Here is a 19,750-nt window from a genome sequence, read left to right as displayed (position 1 = left end):
CCCATACGAAGATACTCATCATTCGCATCTGCTGGTTTCCATAACCTAGAATCCTTAGAGCCGAAGTAACTTTTTGTTCAGGACCATGACTTCTAATATTCAGTGCATCAAACTAATAATTAAATTGAGGTTCTACTCGACAAATCTCATCAATAATATTTTTCACCAGGTGCCGAGGCATGCAGAATCGACGTTGGATATCTTGATCAGAGTACACACAATTGGGAAGAAAATAATCGTACATCAGCTTCTGGCGGTAAAATTTCCTCTCTCAGTACGTATATCTTCTTGAAAATACTTCTTTTGGCTCTGGAACTCTTGGTATCTGACCTGAATGTACGAGCATCAGAGTGTCGATTAGTTGTTTATGTTCAGCTTCCTCATCATCAAGTTGTTGCAACCTCCGTTGATGTATTTCTTGCTGTAATCTAAACCAAATCATAATAACATTCTTCTCTTTATTCAATCTCGCCATTGATGATTATGAAATTAAAAAAAATGAGAATACAGATAGAGAAATTGGTAAAATATATGTAGAAGTAGGTGTGAGTAATTTGAAGAAGTAAAAGCGCGTATATATCGGAACCAGCAGGGGTGAAATAGTCGTTGCAAAGTATGATTTGACAAATATTCATAATATAGCCATCGATATTTAAAGGATCGCGCGATGGAGACTATGACGCCAACGATATCGATAATAAATGTCGATAGTAACTCTATCGCTCAGTTGTTTCCCATAATGGCCTAGCTCATTTTCCATACCACCTGGTATGTCAAACAACATTTTTTATCCAGTGCGTATGAATAAGCCTTACATCTCATAGTACAGTAATCTCTTGTTTTTTCTTTTCTTTTTTTAGCATTTAATTTCATTTCTGGATATAAACTGTTTTGTTGTTTATGACTGAAGCACGATGTGTGTCAGTATAGTTTAATGACACCTTGTGGAACTAGCTTTGATGGGAAGCTGAAAACTACTCTATAACTGAAGTGAGAACTTGTATTTTCTTGCCCTCGATTTGATGTTAGCTGCAATACCATGTCTAACGGATAACAACTAGTTAAGCCAACAGAACGAAGCGAGGGAGGACTCTATATATATATATATATATATGATGACTTTGTGTTAATTCGGGACAAGACTTTTTTTTCCAATTTGACACAAAAAAAATTGGATTTGATTCCCAAAATTTTTTTGATTGGGTACTTGAAAAAACCACTATATCCCTTCCTTTTATTCCAATTACTATAACTCCTTATGTATCCTATTTTTTCAGGGGTATAATTGAAATTTTACAAATTTTAACATATCTAAAAATCCGTGCTTTTAGAATTTTACAAATTTTATCTCATTAGAAAGCTTTTAAAGAAAACTACGAAATGAGTACAAACCATAGTATCAAATTTAGAGTTTTATGAAAAATTCGGAGATGTCAATTTTTGAAAACTCAATGCATAGCATTATGCAAACCACCGCAAAGGATGCATAACACATTATGCATCCATATTTTGGTTCATGCATCAAATAATTTTCCGTTGAATTTAATAAAGCGATGTGCTCCCCCAGTTTCAAGAAAAATGATATTTTCATTTTAGGCCCAATTTTCGAAAATTGAATGCATGGCCATTATACAAATCACCACAAAGGATGCATAGCACATTATGCAACCATATTTTGGTTTATGCATCAACTAATTCTCTTTTTCAGAAAATGTGACCCTTTCACCCCGTTTCAGGAAAAGTGATACTTTCATCTCGTTACAGAAAAGGAGATACTTTTACTCCATTTCAGGATAAGTGGTGCATCTCTTTATTTTACAATTTCGCTTTATAAATCTACAAGTCCGACTCCGTACCATTATGAGAGAACTAAATTGTGAGTACAAAATTTAGTTTTGCGTCAATTTTTTCGATCGGCCGTTCCACCGTGGCAGCGGTCATCAAGTACGGTAATGTTAGATTTTGTAAAACACATATATCAAAATAGTTTCGTGTTTCATTCCTTCATTCAATCTGCCTCTTATACAAGATATACAACCCTAGAGTTCGACCTTACAATGGACTGTCCATAACAGTTGAATCATTGGACTGTCCATCACAGTGGAATCATTGGACTGTCCATAACAGTGGTGATAACTGTGAACTGAGACTGTGAAGATGGGTCTTGGGTCTCAAACTGAGACTGTGAAGATGGGTCTCAATCCAAGAGTCTTGAGCCCATAAATATAACTCTCCTAATACCCTCCCTCAAGACGGAGCATGGAGGTCACACATGCCCATCTTGGACATAAGAAACTGAAACTGAGCTTTCCCTAAAGATTTAGTAAAAATGTCCGCCAATTGCACTGTTGTAGGAGTGTAAGAAGGCGTAATAAGCTTCTGCACGATAGCATCTCTAACCAGATGACAATCAACTTCAATATGCTTTGTTCGTTCATGAAAAACTGGATTCTGAGCAATATACAAAGCCGATTGACTATCACAGAGAAGACGCATTCCATGTGGATGATGAACTCCCAAATCACCCAGTAATTTTTTCAACCATTTTAATTCACACGTCGCCGCTGCCATAGATCTATATTCCGCTTCAGCTGACGAACGAGAAACAGTATGTTGCTTCTTAGTTTTCCAGGATATTGGAGAATACCCAAGAAGAACAAACCAACCCGTCAACGAGCGTCTAGTTAAGGGACAACCAGCCCAATCAGAGTCACACCATCCTTTCAAATTAAGACCACTATCAGAGCGCAAGAGAATTCCTTTCCCAGGATTCTTCTTCAAATATCGAACCACACGAAGAGCCGCTTCCCAATGTGCTATTCTCGGCAGTTGCATGAATTGAGACAAAATATGAACAGAATATGCTAGGTCTGGCCGAGTCACGGACAAATAGATTAAACGCCCAATCAATCTTCGATATTTTTCCACATCCGTGAACAAATCTCCTTTGTCCAAAGAAAGACGGTGATTAGTTTCCATTGGAAATTCTGCAGGTTTTGCACCTAATAAACCTGCTTCCATGATGATATCCAACGCATATTTGCGTTGACACATATAAAAACCTTGTGCACTCCGTGCCACCTCCAAACCCAGAAAATACTTTAACTTTCCCAAATCTTTCATCTTGAAGCATTGTCCCAAGTAACGTTTGAATTGATCAAGCGCAACCAAATCATTACCCGCAACAATCAAATCATCCACATAGACCAAAACATTAAGTTGGGTTTTTCCCTTAGTCATGATAAAAAGAGAATAATCAGAATATGATTGCCGAAACCCATAATTCTTCAAAGCTGCAGACAATTTTGCAAACCAACACCGAGGAGCCTGCTTTAAACCATATAAAGATTTTTTCATCCTACACACCATATTAGACTTACCTTGAGAAAATCCAGGTGGTATTTTCATATACACTTCTTCTTCCAAGTCTCCATGAAGAAATGCATTATGTACATCCATCTGATGTACTTCCCAATTCTTAATTGCTGCCACAGCTAGGAAAGTCCGCACTGTCGTCATTTTCGCCACTGGTGCAAATGTCTCATTGTAATCCAACCCTTATACTTGATGATTCCCAAAGATCACCAGTCTAGCTTTGAGCCGCACCAACTGTCCATTCTCATCATACTTCTCTGTGTAAATCCATTTACTACCAAGAGCTTTCTTTCCCGGCGGTAATTCTTCTAATTCCCATGTTCCTTGTTCTTCCAAAGCTCGTATTTCTTCTGCCATTGCCTTACGCCATCCTGGATACTTCATGGCTTCTTTGAAATTTTTAGGCGCAGACCCAGCAGTAATTGCTGCAAGAAACTTTTTATGAACTGTAGAGAATTTATCACAACTAACATAATATGTCAAAGGATACGGCGTACCTGAGGATGACGATTGTGGAGAGTGAGCATGAGATGGACTATTTTGTCGTACAGTGTGCGTTACAAAACCTTTGAGCCTACTAGACGGAATCTTTTGTCTCCTTCCTTTACCCATACTAGCGTCCGTCACTTCCTTCGAGACCACAGGGTTCTCAGTAATATATTCTGGGTTCTCAGTATTATCTTCAGGGTTCTCAGTAATGTCTTCCGGGTTCTCAGTAATGTTTTCTGGGTTCGCAGTAATACCTTCCTGGTTCCCAGTAATATATTCTGGGTTCGCAGTATTGTCTTCTGGGTTCTCAGTAATGTATATTGGGTTCTCAGTAATATCTTCTGGGTTCTCTTGCTGCACTATTTCTTCATCATCACTCCAACACACGTCATTATTAGCCTGAACTGTCTCAGTTGGCTGATCAGGTACCCTAGATATGTAAGGAAACTGATGTTCATGAAACTCTACATCCCTTGAAACTAAAAATTGTCTCTTGTCTAAGTCATATAATTGCCATGCCTTCTTCCCAAAAGGATAACCCAGAAAGACGCACTTCTTCCTCGACTTGCAAACTTATCCCCTTTACTACTTTGATCATGTGCATAACACAAGCAACCAAATACTTTCAACTGACTATATGGTGCCGGTTTCCCAAATAGAACTTCATATGGAGTTTTGTTATTTAGAACCGGTGTAGGCGTACGATTAATCAAATACGCTGCTGTCAAAGCACATTCTCCCCAAAATCTGATCGGTAAATTTGCTTGAAACCTCAAAGCTCTTGCCACATTCATTATGTGCTGATGTTTTCTCTCAACTCTTCCATTTTGTTGAGGTGTTCCTACACAGGATGTCTCAAAAACTATTCCATTAGTCTTAAAGTAGCCACGCAATGCATTAAATTCGGTTCCATTATCACTTCTAACAATTTTGATTTCTTTACCAAATTGACGTTTCACAAGCGCAATAAAGTTAAGAAATATTGTTGCAACCTCAGTTTTGCTTTGAATTAAATAAATCCACACACCTCTTGAAAAATCATCTACTATTGTCAAAAAATATTGTGCTCCAGAAGACGAGCACGTCTTATAAGGACCCCATAAATCTATATGAACCAAATCAAAACTACAACTGGATTTGCTCAAACTACTAGCAAAACTACTTCTACGATGTTTTGCACGTGGACAAATATCACACGCATCATTATTTTTCTTCAATAATCTACCCAGACCTGGTAACTGTTGTAACACTTTCTCTGATGGATGTCCCAATCGCTGATGCCACAGCTCATACGTATCTTCACTCACCGTAAGCACTTTAACTGGAGGCACACCACAGAACATATATAGTCCACCTCGTCGCTCACCCACTCCAATCACCTTCCTCGTCAACCGGTCCTGTATAAGACATAAAGTGTTAGTACATTGAACATTACATACTACCTCATCAATGAGTTGTGTAACCGAAATCAAGTTACAAGTTATCTGTGGCACATAAAGCACATTGTCCAATCTCAAACCACCAGGAAGAATAACTGTTCCTATTTTCTCAGAGTGAGCATATTTTCCGTCCGGCAGTCCCACTGAACATGCTCTAATATCTTTCACATTTATCATATCATCTCTTTTACACGTGACATGATTTGTAGCTCCTGTGTCTATAATCCAGGATGTTTGATTTGTCTTACCTTGGAGTTGGGAACTGATTTTTCTTGAATTTAAATATTCAAGAACCTGCTGAACTTGACTTGCAGTCACGCCTGTCAGTCCTGATGCATCTCCTGAAGATCCAGTGGCAGGATGAGATGATGTGTTGCTCCCGAGATGTTCAAATTATGCGCACGTATATTGTCTTGTCCTCTACCTCCTCTGCTGTTCACAAAACCGGCACCAGCACGTCCTCTACCACCAGCTCTACCACCAGTTCGGCCTCCTCGACCATATCCTCTTCCACCTCTTTGTCTGTCACCCCACCATTCCGGGTATCCAATCAGCTGAAAACACCCTTCCTGTGAGTGCCCTTCTCGGCTACAATGCTTGCAAAATTTGTTAGGATCATACATATTATTGTATGGACGCTGATCTGACTGAACCTTGAACGCCATAATATTTTCCTGTGTCTGAGACGACACAACTCCTTCCCCCAATTTTAGACGTTCCGAATTAACCACAGCTTGATAAGACACATCTATAGATGGCAGTGGTTCTCTTGCCAGTAATTGTTCACGCAGGGAGCTATACATGGTATCCAAACCAATCAAAAAATAGTGTAAGAAATCTTCTTCTCTCAACGTACTAACCTGTGTTGCAATGTTACACGTGCACTGGCCACAGCTACACTTTGGTATCTTCATGTACGTCACCATCTCATCCCATATCTTGTTCAATCTCCCATAGTACACTGCAACCTCCTCAGTTTTCTTCTGTTTGCATTCACTTAAGGCAGCTTTCAACTGGCAGATCCGAGTTCCACTTACAACACAAAATCTCCTCTTCAAGTGCGTCCATAACATGCTCACATCATCATAATCCCCCAACTTTGATCTAATATTTGTCTCCAATGTATTGCTGATCCAAGAGACCAGCATCGAATGCACTGCAATCCACTCCCCTAACTCCTCAGGTTTTGTTGGTTCTTTGACGGTTCCATCAACAAAACCAAATTTTCGTTTGGCTATCAATGATCTTCTCACTGCTCTAGCCCATTCATCATAGTTTGCTCCCTTTAATACAATAGGTGTTATGATAATCCCTGGTCCATCACTTGATCCCAGATGATATTCTGGTTTCTTCTTTTGCATGTTGTTTTCTACCTCTTTTCCTCTTTTAGATGATTCTGTATCATCCGCCATGTTTACTGTTCTAGGGTTTATTCGTGTTAATCAACTCTGGCTCTTGATGCTATGTTAGATTTTGTAAAACACATATATCAAAAATAGTTTCGTGTTTCATTCCTTCATTCAATCTGCCTCTTATACAAGATATACAACCCTAGAGTTCGACCTTACAATGGACTGTCCATAACAGTTGAATCATTGGACTGTCCATCACAGTGGAATCATTGGACTGTCCATAACAGTGGTGATAACTGTGAACTGAGACTGTGAAGATGGGTCTTGGGTCTCAAACTGAGACTGTGAAGATGGGTCTCAATCCAAGAGTCTCGAGCCCATAAATATAACTCTCCTAGTAGGTAAGGATATAGAAATATATGTTCTACTCGTGTACTCCAAATCAGAAACATTAACTTAATCTTGTTAATCATAAGAAACTGAAATAAGACAAGCGCATCAAAGTATCAGTCAGACAAGAGGATATAGCTTTGACTCAAGGTATGTATATAATTTCATTCCGTAATTTTGGTTGTGGTAAACTTGATAATCGTAGATACTATAATCTTCTCTTAAATTGTGCTTACTATCATAATTAATTTTTCCAACATTTGGTATGATTTTGAGCTACAAGAGCAAGTCGTGGGGTAATGTAGTATGGCAGCAACACTGTATGTTTTGTATATTATGACTGAAGCACGAACACGTTTCATTCAACGGTGATTTTGAGCTTATAAGGGCAACTCGTAGGGTATTTTATCCGTAGAGGCCTTCTAGAAGAAATATGGCTAAGGTAAGGTGAAAATTAGTAAAATCCTAATAAAACCCGATTTCGCCACTTCTAGAAGCTATAGTCCTATAAATACGATAAATTTCTTCTAGAAGAAAAAAAAAAAAACCTACTCTTCCAGAAGTATTTTTACCTGAAAGTGTTTTTCACATGACTCTTCTTAAATAAGAAAAAAAGAAAAGCAAGAATTTTAAACTCCAAACGAATAATGTGTATATTACGCACCCTCATCCAACCATTCATTAGTTACCCTTTAATAAATCAACGGCACTAAAAGTCCGAATCGTTCACCTGAAATAATTTGTTTTTGATACAAATTCACCTCCTCGGATATTAACCTCAACAGAATCCTAACTATTCCTAATTCCTAATCACCATATATATATATATATATATATATACTGTATTAATACCTAGTCTAGATTCAGAATCATAATAGAGAAAACGAACCTTAAAAAGTGCACGTAAAATATAAAGAAGAAACAATTGTAAGTTAAAATACTAACAATCTTGAGTTTGTTTGTTTCTGTTAAATACTAACAATCTTTTCATGTATGTTTGTTAATTGAGGAAAGATGACGAAGAAAAAAGAAGATACTGCTAGGGATGATGATGGTGATGGTAATAATGGCGATAAAGAAAAACAGAAAGTAGCAATGTACAAGTTATTTGCATTCGCAGATAAATACGATGTTGTTTTAATGGTGGTTGGTACAATCTGTGCAATTGCTAATGGATTAGCACAACCTCTTATGACGTTAATCTTCGGTCAGCTCATTAACTCGTTTGGTGCATCTGATCGTTTTCATGTTGTTCATGCAGTTTCAAAGGTAATATTTTCTAATCCAAGGATTTGGTTAATTTTATCAAAGATCATTTGCTGGTTAGGGCATTCAAGTCTAAAGATGATATTACTGCAGTAATTGCTTAAGATTAGTACTACATTTTGTTGAATTCAGTTCAACTTGTTTACCGTTTATAATTGTTTGGTTCTGTGAAGGTTTGTTTGAACTTCGTATACTTGGCTATCGGTACTGGAATTGCTTCTTTCCTCCGTAAGTACTCAATTCCATTCTGTGTCTGTACATGTTTTATGCCATTCATTTTAATCTGCAGCATTTCTTTTCTCAAGCTTTTATGAGTTTTCATCGTAATCAAAAACTATCTACTTGAAAACTGTTTAGAGGTGTCATGTTGGATGGTGACTGGAGAAAGACAAGCGGCTCGTATCCGAGGACTTTACTTGAAAACTATTCTCAGGCAGGACATAACATTTTTCGATACTGAAACAACAACCGGTGAAGTTATTGGAAGAATGTCTGGAGACACCGTTCTCATACAAGATGCACTGGGTGAAAAGGTAATAACTATGGTCTTTAGAGAACTGATCATATATGTTCATATAAAACTGTCGAGTAGGTATTTGCTAAACACATCGCAACTTATTCGCTTTTCGGTTCCTTTAATAGGTTGGGAAGTTTATACAACTGGTCTCGACTTTTATTGGTGGCTTTGTTGTTGCATTCACCAGAGGATGGCTTCTCTCCTTGGTAATGTTAGCATGTGTTCCTCTCATCGTTGGTACTGGTACTGCCATGCATATATACATGTCCAAATTGTCTAGTCGTGCGCAAATTGCATACGCTGAAGCTGGAAATGCCGTTGAACAAACCGTAGGATCAATCCGAACGGTAAGACTTAGCATAACAATTGATGAGTTCCCACATTTTAAAACAGTTAATACGTTTGAAGATACTGAACTACTGTTGTTGTCTTTCTATCTTAGGTCGTGTCTTTCACAGGGGAAAATCTAGCCATTGAAAAGTACAACAGATTGATAGCTGTTGCTTATAATTCTACTGTGAAACAAGGATGGGTCTCTGGCTTAGGACTTGGCACAGTCCTTACAGTTGTATTTTGCAGTTATAGTTTAGCTGTTTGGTTCGGTTCCAATATCATCATAGAGAGAGGCTACAATGGTGGACAAGTCATCAACGTCATAATAGCGATTATGACCGGTGGAATGTGAGTTTTGAGTCAATTAAAAGTGCAAGTCTTCATTTGATTCGGCCTAGCCCAACCAACACCACCATTAGATTCTGATTCCTGACTCTCTTGATTTTGCTTCTTTTTTGTTTAGGTCTCTAGGTCAAGCATTGCCATCCTTGAATGCATTTGCAGCAGGGCAAGCTGCAGCTTACAAGATGTTTGAGGCTATTAGAAGAAAACCACTGATTGATGCCTACGATACCAGTGGTACTACGTTAGAAAATATTGAGGGCAATATTGAATTAAAGAAAGTGTACTTCAGCTATCCAGCAAGGCCTGATCACCAAATATTTTCTGGTTTTTCATTTGCTGTTCGAAGTGGAACCACCGCAGCTTTGGTAGGACAAAGCGGAAGCGGAAAATCAACCGTGATTAGTTTAGTAGAGAGATTTTACGACCCCCATGCTGGAGAGGTTCTCATTGATGGCGTGAACTTGAAGAACATCCAACTGAAATGGATAAGGGAGAAAATTGGGTTAGTTAGCCAAGAACCAGTATTATTCACGACCACCATAAGAGGGAACATCGCATATGGGAAGGATAATGCTACTGATGCAGAGATAAGGACAGCTATACAACTTGCAAATGCTGCAAATTTTATCGATAAGTTGCCTCAGGTGAATTTCGTTAATCCAGTATACTTCTTATTCAAACAAAACTCTCCTTTTCAATTTGTGTTTTGATGATTGGTTTATACACTGTTGCAGGGACTAGATACTTTGGTAGGTGAACACGGAACCCAACTTTCAGGTGGACAGAAACAAAGAATTGCTATCGCAAGAGCCATTTTGAAGAACCCAAAGATACTACTACTTGATGAAGCAACTAGTGCACTAGATGCAGAATCTGAAAAAATAGTTCAAGATGCCCTAGTAAGAGTCATGACGAATCGGACAACTATAGTAGTTGCACACCGCTTGACAACCATAAGAAACGCCGATCTCATTGCAGTAGTTCACCAAGGAAAAATAGTAGAGCAAGGTTTGTTCAAAACACAATCATTCCAACTTCAAACTTAATGTTCTAAATATCTAATCCCTTTGTCAAAACAGGTACGCACACAGAGCTAATCCAGGACCCTGACGGTGCTTACTCGCAGCTCATACTTTTACAAGAAGGGAAAAGAGAAAGTGAGGTTGCAACAGCTTCGAATCTAGATGATGCAACAATGTCGAGTTCTGATGCAGCTAATAAGTTCATGAACAGGTCTAGCAGTAGAAGACAGTTTACAGGATTATCCAGAAGTCAACGTTCTTTATCTATTAGCTTTGGTGTTCCTGGTGGCGGAGTTGAATATATGAAAGAGGAAAACAATGAGACGAAGAAAGTGCAGAATAACTACTCGTTTACCAGGCTGATGTGGATGAACATGCCAGAGTTACCAGTTCTGATCATCGGAATAATTGCTGCTGCTGTTCATGGTGCGATCTTTCCAGTTTTTGGACTTCTGCTCTCGTCTGCTATCAAGATGTTTTATGAACCACCGCATGAACTGCATAAGGATTCTGCGCACTGGTCTTTAATTTATGTGGGTTTAGCTGGCGCAGCTTTCATTTCCATTCCATGCCAACAATACTTTTTCGGAATTGCTGGTGGTAAACTAATTCAGCGAATTCGGTCCATGTGTTATGCAAAAGTGATGCATCAAGAAATTAGTTGGTTTGACGATCCTGCAAATTCAAGGTACTCTAATCTAAATACATAAAAGTTCAAATACAAGTCTCACTCTTTCGCTATCTGAGGGTCGGATCTTTACTTGACAACTAGATTTGTTAACAATGAATCTTTTTTGTGTTTCATTTCAGTGGGGCAATAGGTGCAAGATTATCAACGGATGCTTCCAATGTGAGGAGTCTCGTAGGGGATACATTTGCCTTAATTGTTCAGAACATCTCGACGGTCACAGCAGGGCTTATTATAGCTTTTACGGCTAATTGGCTATTAACATTGATTGTCTTATTTTTCTCGTTCTTTATAGGGTTACAATCATATTTTCAGATGAAGTCTGTAAAAGGCTTCAGCGGGAATGCTAAGGTTCTTTGGTTTCTTCTTCTTTTTTTTTTCTCTAATTCAGTAGATATTTAACCATGTTCTGTGACACTTGTTTTGACAGCACGCATTTGCCGTCTTGTAACAGGTTATGTATGAAGAAGCTAGTCAGATTGCAAATGATGCTGTTGGCAACATTCGAACCGTCGCATCATTTTGTGCAGAACAAAAAATAATGGATCATTACCAAGAAAAATGTAAGGGACCCATGAAAGCAGGAGTTAAGACAGGGGTTGTAAGTGGTGTAGGTTTTGGCATTTCCTTTGCCGTACTTTACTGTATCAATGCACTTGTTTTCTACATTGGAGCTCGACTTATCAAAGATGAGAAAGCAACTTTTGGACAGGTTTTCAAGGTAAAGCGTGAAATCCATTTCAGTGATTATGGCTTTTAAGGTTCTCATATTTTGGTTCTAACAAATACAATTTATGCCGTAGGTTTTCTTTGCTGTGGTAATGGCAGCAATGGGAGTTTCACAAACAAGTGCAATTGCTCCAGATTCTAACAAAGCCAAGGATTCTGCTGCTTCTATTTTTAAAATCCTTGATAGTAAACCTAAGATCGATTCAAGCAGCGATAAGGGGCTAACGCCAAAAATTATAAAAGGCCACATTGAATTGCAAAACGTCGGCTTCAAGTACCCAACTCGTCCTGATGTTCAAATCTTCAGAGATTTGTGTCTGAGCATCCCCTCTGGAAAGGTATGCGTCTTCTTCTATTTCAGCTTCGTTCTTGAGAAATTGCTGCAGATTTTGCCTGACCGAACTGGGATTATGATGGTCCAACTCCCATGTTAGCTTGCACTTGCAGGGCAGTTTTACTTGGAGAAGTTGCTTACATGAAATCGTGTTTTTGCAGACTGTAGCACTTGTGGGAGAGAGTGGCAGTGGAAAATCAACTGTGATAAGCTTGTTAGAGAGATTTTATGATCCAGATGCTGGTCGTATATTGCTAGATGGAGTTGATATCCAAAATCTCAAACTAAGTTGGTTAAGGCAGCAAATGGGTTTAGTGAGCCAGGAACCTGTATTATTTAACGAAACAATACGAACAAATATTGCTTATGGAAAACCAGACGCATCAGAAGAAGAAATCATTGCAGCTACCACAGCAGCCAATGCACATAATTTCATATCAGCTCTTCCAAGAGGTTACGATACGTCTGTAGGTGAACGAGGAGTACAATTATCTGGTGGTCAAAAACAAAGAATAGCAATAGCCAGGGCAATCTTGAAAGACCCAAAGATCCTTTTACTTGATGAAGCGACAAGTGCACTTGATGCTGAGTCGGAGAGAATTGTACAGGAAGCATTAGACAGGGTAATGGTAAACAGAACGACTGTTGTTGTTGCTCATCGTCTCTCTACGATCAAAGGTGCTGATATAATTGCAGTCGTTAAGAATGGATCTATAGCTGAAAATGGTAAACACGAGGACCTTATAAAAATGAACGGAGGAGCATATGCATCTCTTGTTGCACTTCATATGAGTTCTTCATAGCATCTTTCTTTTTTTTAGTTTCTATAGTTGTGGCTCAATTTTATATAGCCTTCCAATGAGTAAAAATTTGAAATATGGTAGAATAGAAACTAATGTTTTCTCACTTCAATTCTGAATCTGTTCTGTACATATAAATGAACAATGCTGTTCTCCGCCTTGATCAGTAACACCAAATATAGAAGTTACACTGGACTTCAGTTAGCTAGCACCACTTCCGTAAATTATTTTTCAATGTTGCAATTGTTCAGACTCAAGCTGAAGTTCCAATTTCAATCCTGACTCTAAATAGCAGGGCTTCTCTAGCCCTATTCCCATTTGAAAACCAACTTGGCTACAAGGGACAGGCAATGGCCGCAGTCCTCGGGTAATAAATTAACAGGAGAAAGCAACTGATCAAGAGAGGACTTAAATCTCTACTCAAATACAAGAAGTATACACAAAACGTAACAAATATTAATCGACTTGTGATCAAGTTCCACTTCAAAACTGATCTTTAACCTAATTAAGCAACAAGATTGCTACTTGTGATCTAGTACTTGTTAGGCATGGACATACACATAAGTGAAGACTAACCAGATTTCGAGTTTAACTAACCAGGATGAAGAAAAGATCTGTACTTTGCCAGTGAAAGAGTTCTTCATCGAGATAAGGTAATATGCTGCAAGAATCTAAAACTTAACGACCAGAGAGACACTTAGTGTCAGTAAGGGCGACATACAGACAGAACCTTGAAATTGAAAATTACCTCCCATTTATTTTAATCACTTCCTCAAGAAGAATAAGGTCGTTTAAGCTGCAACTCTATGAGGAATGCACCGGCTTCAAGATCTTTGAGCTGCAACATCAACAAAACAAGAATATTTGAAAGTTGTGTCTGCTGCATTCAATCCAGATCTGGATATGATTTACGGATATTCAAAGCAATGATTATGTAAGCAGCTACAATCTAAAACCTGAAAACAGGGTTCATGCTATGCTGTCAAACTGTAGCTAGAGTTTCACTTTTGTTTTGAAAGGAAGCTTAAAAAATGTTCTCAGATAACATAGTAAGTAGTAACTAATAAGAGAACGAGAGCCAAAAATTTTCAGAAGGATGAATACTGATCTCTCAGGATTGTTCATCATAGAAACTAATTTTTGCATCACAAACAAATGGGGGGCGAAAGGAGAATGAGTAATATGGGCGAGAGAGTATTGTTTATCAGATGCTTTATTCTTGTTGTTCAAATAAGGTGTGGATGCAGCAGTGCCATCAAGAATGAAAAAGGATGACAGGTAGCGATGCCATTCCTTCCTACCAAGAGCATGGAATCTACAAAACCAATGTTAGATCCACAAAAGAAAATTACCACCTCCAGATATCAGGCTTTCTAATAATAGCTTAAGGATTTACTCTGGTGTCTCAAATGTAAGACCAAATATGAACAGAAACGAGTTTTCTCTTCATTAGAATAGATATAGTGAGATAACATCTACAAATTTGATCCTCTGAAATTAAAACTGACTATGTCTCAGACACGTGCATCCTAACAAAATCATACCACAATCTGTGAAGGAAAAGAGAGCGAGATATATTAAGTCAGTCACTTGTCTTCACTTCAGTATTCCCTGATGGAGGTGACCTAATACCAAACTTTAGATTCTGCATGAAGTGAACACAAGCTAGAGGCAATTCGATGATCGGTGGCAGTTATGTATGAAGAGAAAAGCAAGGAAACATGAAAACATAACAAGACTTGCTACATAAAATTCAGTACTTCCCAACGTGAAAAATCTGCCAAAATCACCTCCTACATCTCACGAAATCGTGAACCCTACTAACGAGACAACCAATAATCGTACTGAATACCAAACCCCTATTCTATAAATCCAAAAGAACAAAGCTAAACCAACTTACACATCTTTGCTTTCTGGACCCCAAAAACCAGATTCAGACCAAACTTCAGATTCTGCTGCGAATGAATTAAAATGAAGTCACGGCAGTTGGATAATCCAATCGTTAATGTACCACAGCTGCACACAACATATAAATAAAGGCTGAAGGCAAGGAACATGACGAAAAGTAAAGAGTTCCACTTCTTTATGACAACCACGAATTTTGAATCGGTAACCATATAAAACATGCATGCTACTAAGTGCAGACGTAAAACTCATGACCAAATATATATAATATAAGCAACTACTCAACATAACCTTAATTGAAGCTTGTGAAAAGGTCAGCAAATTTCCTGCAGTCAAAAACTCACATACAACAACATAGGACAGCATATCTCAGATCCACGGCCTCCTCCTGCATAACACCAAGTAACCCTACTACACAGAACCAAAACTTGCTCCTTTACAACTTAATACCCATCAAGAGTCATGTTCTCTTGTTTGGATTATTCGTAGTGAGAAAACAGCAGAAGCATTGCTTGCTTGCACACCAGAGTTCATTCAAATTTTGTTCCTTTGACCAAGGAGAACAAGGATGAAGACACTTAATCAACAGCCTAAGACAAAATAACAGTAGTAGAATACCCTAAAACATCAAGAGACTCTGAAACAATATTTAGTTAAACTAGAGACAATATTTTATTGGATGTTTGTTTAGAAGATTGAAATACAGTTCAGGCTGCTACGTTGATCATATTCAAAATTTAGGAGGCCATCCATCTGTTAATGGCCTATTGATTGCCACATAAGTATAATGTTCAGAAAGTCATTCTTCTGAATGTATGTGACATCATTTAGACGAATGAAATCAAAATCTAAATTTCAAGACACAAGTAACATGAAATAGATATCTAATAACAGCAACAAATCCCAAGTAGAGACAAATAAAACATAACAGAGTTTCCCAACTGAGAAAAACAATTACGTTTTTGCATATACGAATAGCATTAACATACACATTTATATGCATTGACTTGTTTCATAAATCAGACACCCTCCATCCAATTATGGCTATTGTAAGTTCAACTGCAGCACTATAAAGAGTGATTTTCTTTAGGCACACATATCATGTGATGGAAATCATTTAGCTACTTAAAATCTAATCTAAAGCAATTGAGTTTTGATTTAAGCAAAGAAAACATTACAAAACTAAGATGTAAATTACTAAAGCAAAAACTGCAAATAGACTTCCACAGATATTCATACTTGGTTTTAAAGAAGTCAAGATGGCAGCAGGATCATCTCAAATCTCATCTAAACAAAACCAGGCAAGTCTCAAGCTTTTGCTGTTCTCTTACTCTTCTTATCCTTCATCTTCAATTCCCCACTCTCAGACTTCTCAGTTTTACTAGTTTTCTTCTTCTTCTTCTTCTTCTTCGATTCACCAGAAAGAGAGACATCATCAACAACTTCGTTCTCGACATCTCCATCATCCTGCTTCACAATTGCAACCTTCTTCACCTTAGATGACTTGTTCGATTTCTTCTCCTCGTCAAGAACTTTCTTTCTCTTCTTACCCACCAATTTATCACCCAACTCAGCATTTTCATTCTCCTTCTCATCAGATAAATTATCCAAAGCTTCACCACTATCGTCATCCATATACCTAACTTCATGAATTCTTCCCTTATTAGATCCTTTCTTCTTCGCAGGTGTCTTCTTTTCTTTCTCCTCTTCTTCTTCACCTTCCTCCACCAATTCCACTTCTTTAGATTCCTCAACCTTCTTTAGACCCTCAATTTTCAAACCCAGATCAGGAACAGACTGATAAATAGGTAATGCTAAAGATTCAGACATTTTCAAATGAAACGAACGAACATGTGTCCATTTCTTAGGAACTATCTCTACAACCCCATCAATTGCAGCGGCAACATTTTCAATAATTTCGTCATTTTCCATGGAAACCCGAGCTATTTTAATAACACTACATGTACCAGTTCTCAAGTAGAAAAGAGCTGAACTACATGAAATTTTAATCTGTTCTTTCCAATTCTGATGTGTTAAATCAACAGGAACAGGAATTTTCTTCTTCTTATAGAACTGCTTACCTAATAGCTTTGGAAGCAATGGAATAACCCTTTTATCTGCAAAAAAGAAATCATAAGAATCACAAAGTTTCCTTTTGGCTTCAAATGCACGATAATCCGTTTTGAGTTTGGAAAGCTTGAGTACTTTAGAGATAGGTATATCTTCATCTTTGATTTTCATCTTTGCAGCTTCAGAAGTAAGAGTTGATTTAGAACGGTCATCAATGATTAAACAGTGTTCTTCAGAAGAGTCAGATGGATGAAGTGAATGAGATAGAGGGATTTTGTATGGATTAGTACGGCCATTAGATGGGATTTTCTTTAGGGTTAAGACTAGATATAAGAACTCATCTTGTTCTATAAGTTGGGGTTTTTCATCTTTCGATCTCGTTTTGTTCCATTTTTTAAGAGCTACTACTGCTCTTCCGATGGTTTCAGGGGTAACTCTTGATGAGTTTAGTGGTTTAGGAATTTCCGATTCAGAGGAAGAAGGGGTTGTTGTAGGAGATGACATTATCTGCAAATTTTCTAGAGAGGAGGGGAGGAGAACAGAGGCGGAGAACTGGAGGAGGCTTGATTGATAATTTCGGATTTCTGTAAGAAGAAAGCAAGTGTTTCTAGACTAAAACCCTAGAAAAATCTTACTTCCGGTATTTTGACCTAAAATAAACCTATCATTTTTGGGGACATTCAAAAGGAATTAGGGACCAACAATAAGACAAAATAAGGTCACCCAAACCTAAATTGAGTCCACCCCTAATCAATTTTTTCGTAGTGACAAAATTATCCTTCAATAATCGAAAGTTAAACAACAATTCGGTAGTTTTTTTTTCTTTTTTTTTAACGATTTTTGGTGCGACCATAATCGGTAGTAAATTGTGTTAATTAAATTTCCGAATATATAGTGTCCCTAAAATGATATTTTTCAAAAATCCTTCAATTTTCGAATTTTGGTACTATCATAATCGGTAGTAAATTTAACTTCCGAATGTATATCGGGCCCAAAGTGAGATTTTTCCAAAATCCTTTAATTTTTTAACTTTGGTACTGCCACAATCGATAGTAAATTATGTTAATTTAACCTCCGAATATATTCAATTTTTGAATTTTGGTACTACCATAATCGGTAGTAAATTTAACTTCCGAATGTATATTGGCTCAAAATGAGTTTTTGAAAAAAAACCTTAATTTTTCGAATTTTGGAATTATAAAAATCGGAAGTAAGGTAAGTGAACGTAACTTCTGATTATATAGTGGCAGTTTGAAATGAGAATTACCATATTCGGTAGTATTTTAAGTTAATAAAACTACCGATTATATACTGCCCCAAAATGAGTTTTTGGATAAAAACCTTAATTTCCAAATTTTGGAATTATAACAATCGGAAGTAAGGTAAGTAAACGTAACTTCTGATTATATAGTGGCATTTTGAAATGAGAATTACCATATTCGGTAGTATTTTAAGTTAATAAAACTACCGATTATATACTAGCCCCAAAATGAGTTTTTGGATAAAAACCTTAATTTCCAAATTTTGGAATTATAATAATCGGAAGTAAGGTAAGTAAACGTAACTTTCGATTATATAGTGGCATTTTGAAATGAGAATTACTATATTCGGTAGTATTTTAAGTTAATTAAACTTCCGATTATATACTGGCACCAAAATGAGTTTTTGAAAAAAAAATCTTCAATTTTCGAATTTTGGTACTACCATAATTGGTAGTTAATTGTGTTCATTATCTACCGATTGTGTTTAATTTTTAGTACAAAAAAATTGAATTTTTTTAATCAAGAATAATCGGTAGATAACAATCATTTTATCTACCGATTCTGGTTGATGGTCATCGTTTCTTAAGAACATCATCCATAATCGGTAGGTAAAATCGATTACTATCTACCGATTACGTTTCTGCTACTGTAAATCCAAGAACATCAACTATAATCGGTAGGTAAACTAGATTGTTACCTACCGATTATGTTTCTACTGCTGCAAATCCAAGAAAATTTCGGATCAAATTTTTGATTCCAAGTAATCAGATCCTAATTTTGGATCACAACTACCGATTATGGTCGCACCAAAAATCGAAAAAAAGAAAAACTACCTAATTGTTGTTTAACTTCCGATTATTAAAGAGTAATTTTGTCATTACGAAAAAAATTGATAAAGGGTGAACTCTATTTAGGTTTGGGTGATCCTATTTTGTCTTATTGTTGGCCCCTAATTCCTTTTGAGTGGCCCCTAAAAATGTAAGGAAAATAAAATGGTTTGAGAAGACTGTTGGTGAGCTTAAACTTTAAGGAAATAAAAGAACGATTTTTTGGGGACTACTCAAAAATGGTGAGGGACTACTTTGTGATACAAATGTCCACCCTACGTTATAAGGAGTGTCCTAAAAGATTAGGAAAGACTAATCTGCCCTTATTCTAATTAGGTTTATAACTAACCCTAATAACCCACTAATCTAACCCACTTCCCACTAATTAAAACCCAAATTAAAAGAAAAAAGTCAGTTTCAAAACTGATTCTATTCTTTTCTTTCTTCTTCTTCTTCTTCTCTTCTTTTCCTCTTCTTATTCTTCATAGATATCGACGTTAATCGTCGATTCGAAAAAATTTCATCGTCGATTAATCAGTCTTTATAAGCAATGCGTGCCAAGCAAACACCCAGACTTCCAGGATTGAGTCCGGGACTCCCACATATA

General features: G+C 37.2%; 2 protein-coding genes across 3 annotated transcripts; one reads left to right on the top strand and one right to left on the bottom strand.

Annotated features, from left to right (window-relative positions):
- The first annotated feature begins 7,922 nt into the window (after positions 1 to 7,922).
- On the top strand, positions 7,923 to 13,146 carry LOC113286350 (ABC transporter B family member 9-like). Its single transcript, XM_026534988.1, has 13 exons — positions 7,923 to 7,972; positions 8,060 to 8,314; positions 8,485 to 8,539; positions 8,669 to 8,844; positions 8,954 to 9,175; positions 9,271 to 9,509; positions 9,625 to 10,150; positions 10,241 to 10,514; positions 10,586 to 11,216; positions 11,339 to 11,567; positions 11,671 to 11,937; positions 12,020 to 12,283; positions 12,441 to 13,146. The coding sequence occupies exons 2-13, from the start codon at positions 8,060 to 8,062 to the stop codon at positions 13,080 to 13,082; spliced, it is 3,780 nt and encodes a 1,259-aa protein (XP_026390773.1). The 5' UTR covers positions 7,923 to 7,972; the 3' UTR covers positions 13,083 to 13,146.
- A 58-nt stretch (positions 13,147 to 13,204) lies between these two features.
- Positions 13,205 to 17,690, bottom strand: LOC113289937 (putative ribosome biogenesis protein C8F11.04). 2 transcript variants are annotated; one of them, XR_003331278.1, is made up of 3 exons: positions 16,224 to 17,690; positions 14,980 to 15,095; positions 13,205 to 13,917 (listed from the first exon to the last, which is right to left on the bottom strand). XR_003331278.1 is itself a non-coding variant. In XM_026539368.1 (1 exon), exon 1 carries the CDS (start codon positions 17,556 to 17,558, stop codon positions 16,293 to 16,295), a length of 1,266 nt encoding a protein of 421 aa, XP_026395153.1. In that variant the 5' UTR covers positions 17,559 to 17,690; the 3' UTR covers positions 15,896 to 16,292. The 2 variants fall into 2 exon arrangements, 1 of the variants encoding a protein (XP_026395153.1); XM_026539368.1 differs by lacking the exons at positions 13,205 to 13,917; positions 14,980 to 15,095 and having other exon boundaries at positions 15,896 to 17,690.
- Between the last annotated feature and the right edge of the window lie 2,060 nt (positions 17,691 to 19,750).

The sequence above is a fragment of the Papaver somniferum genome, chromosome 6 (genome assembly GCF_003573695.1).
Source record: "Papaver somniferum cultivar HN1 chromosome 6, ASM357369v1, whole genome shotgun sequence".
NCBI classification, from domain to species: Eukaryota; Viridiplantae; Streptophyta; class Magnoliopsida; order Ranunculales; family Papaveraceae; genus Papaver; species Papaver somniferum.
The sequence above is the reverse complement of the archived record's forward strand: the minus strand, read 5'-3'. Positions and strand labels throughout refer to the sequence as shown.

Bases quoted from the DNA above. Each gene is read 5' to 3' on its own strand.
- LOC113286350 (XM_026534988.1), top strand. From the start codon at position 8,060: ATGACGAAGAAAAAAGAAGATACTGCTAGGGATGATGATGGTGATGGT. The intron at 9,510-9,624 runs GTGAGTTTTGAG...TTTTTTGTTTAG, and splicing joins GCGATTATGACCGGTGGAAT to GTCTCTAGGTCAAGCATTGC. The intron at 11,938-12,019 runs GTAAAGCGTGAA...TTTATGCCGTAG, and splicing joins CTTTTGGACAGGTTTTCAAG to GTTTTCTTTGCTGTGGTAAT.
- LOC113289937 (XM_026539368.1), bottom strand. From the start codon at position 17,558: ATGTCATCTCCTACAACAACCCCTTCTTCCTCTGAATCGGAAATTCCT.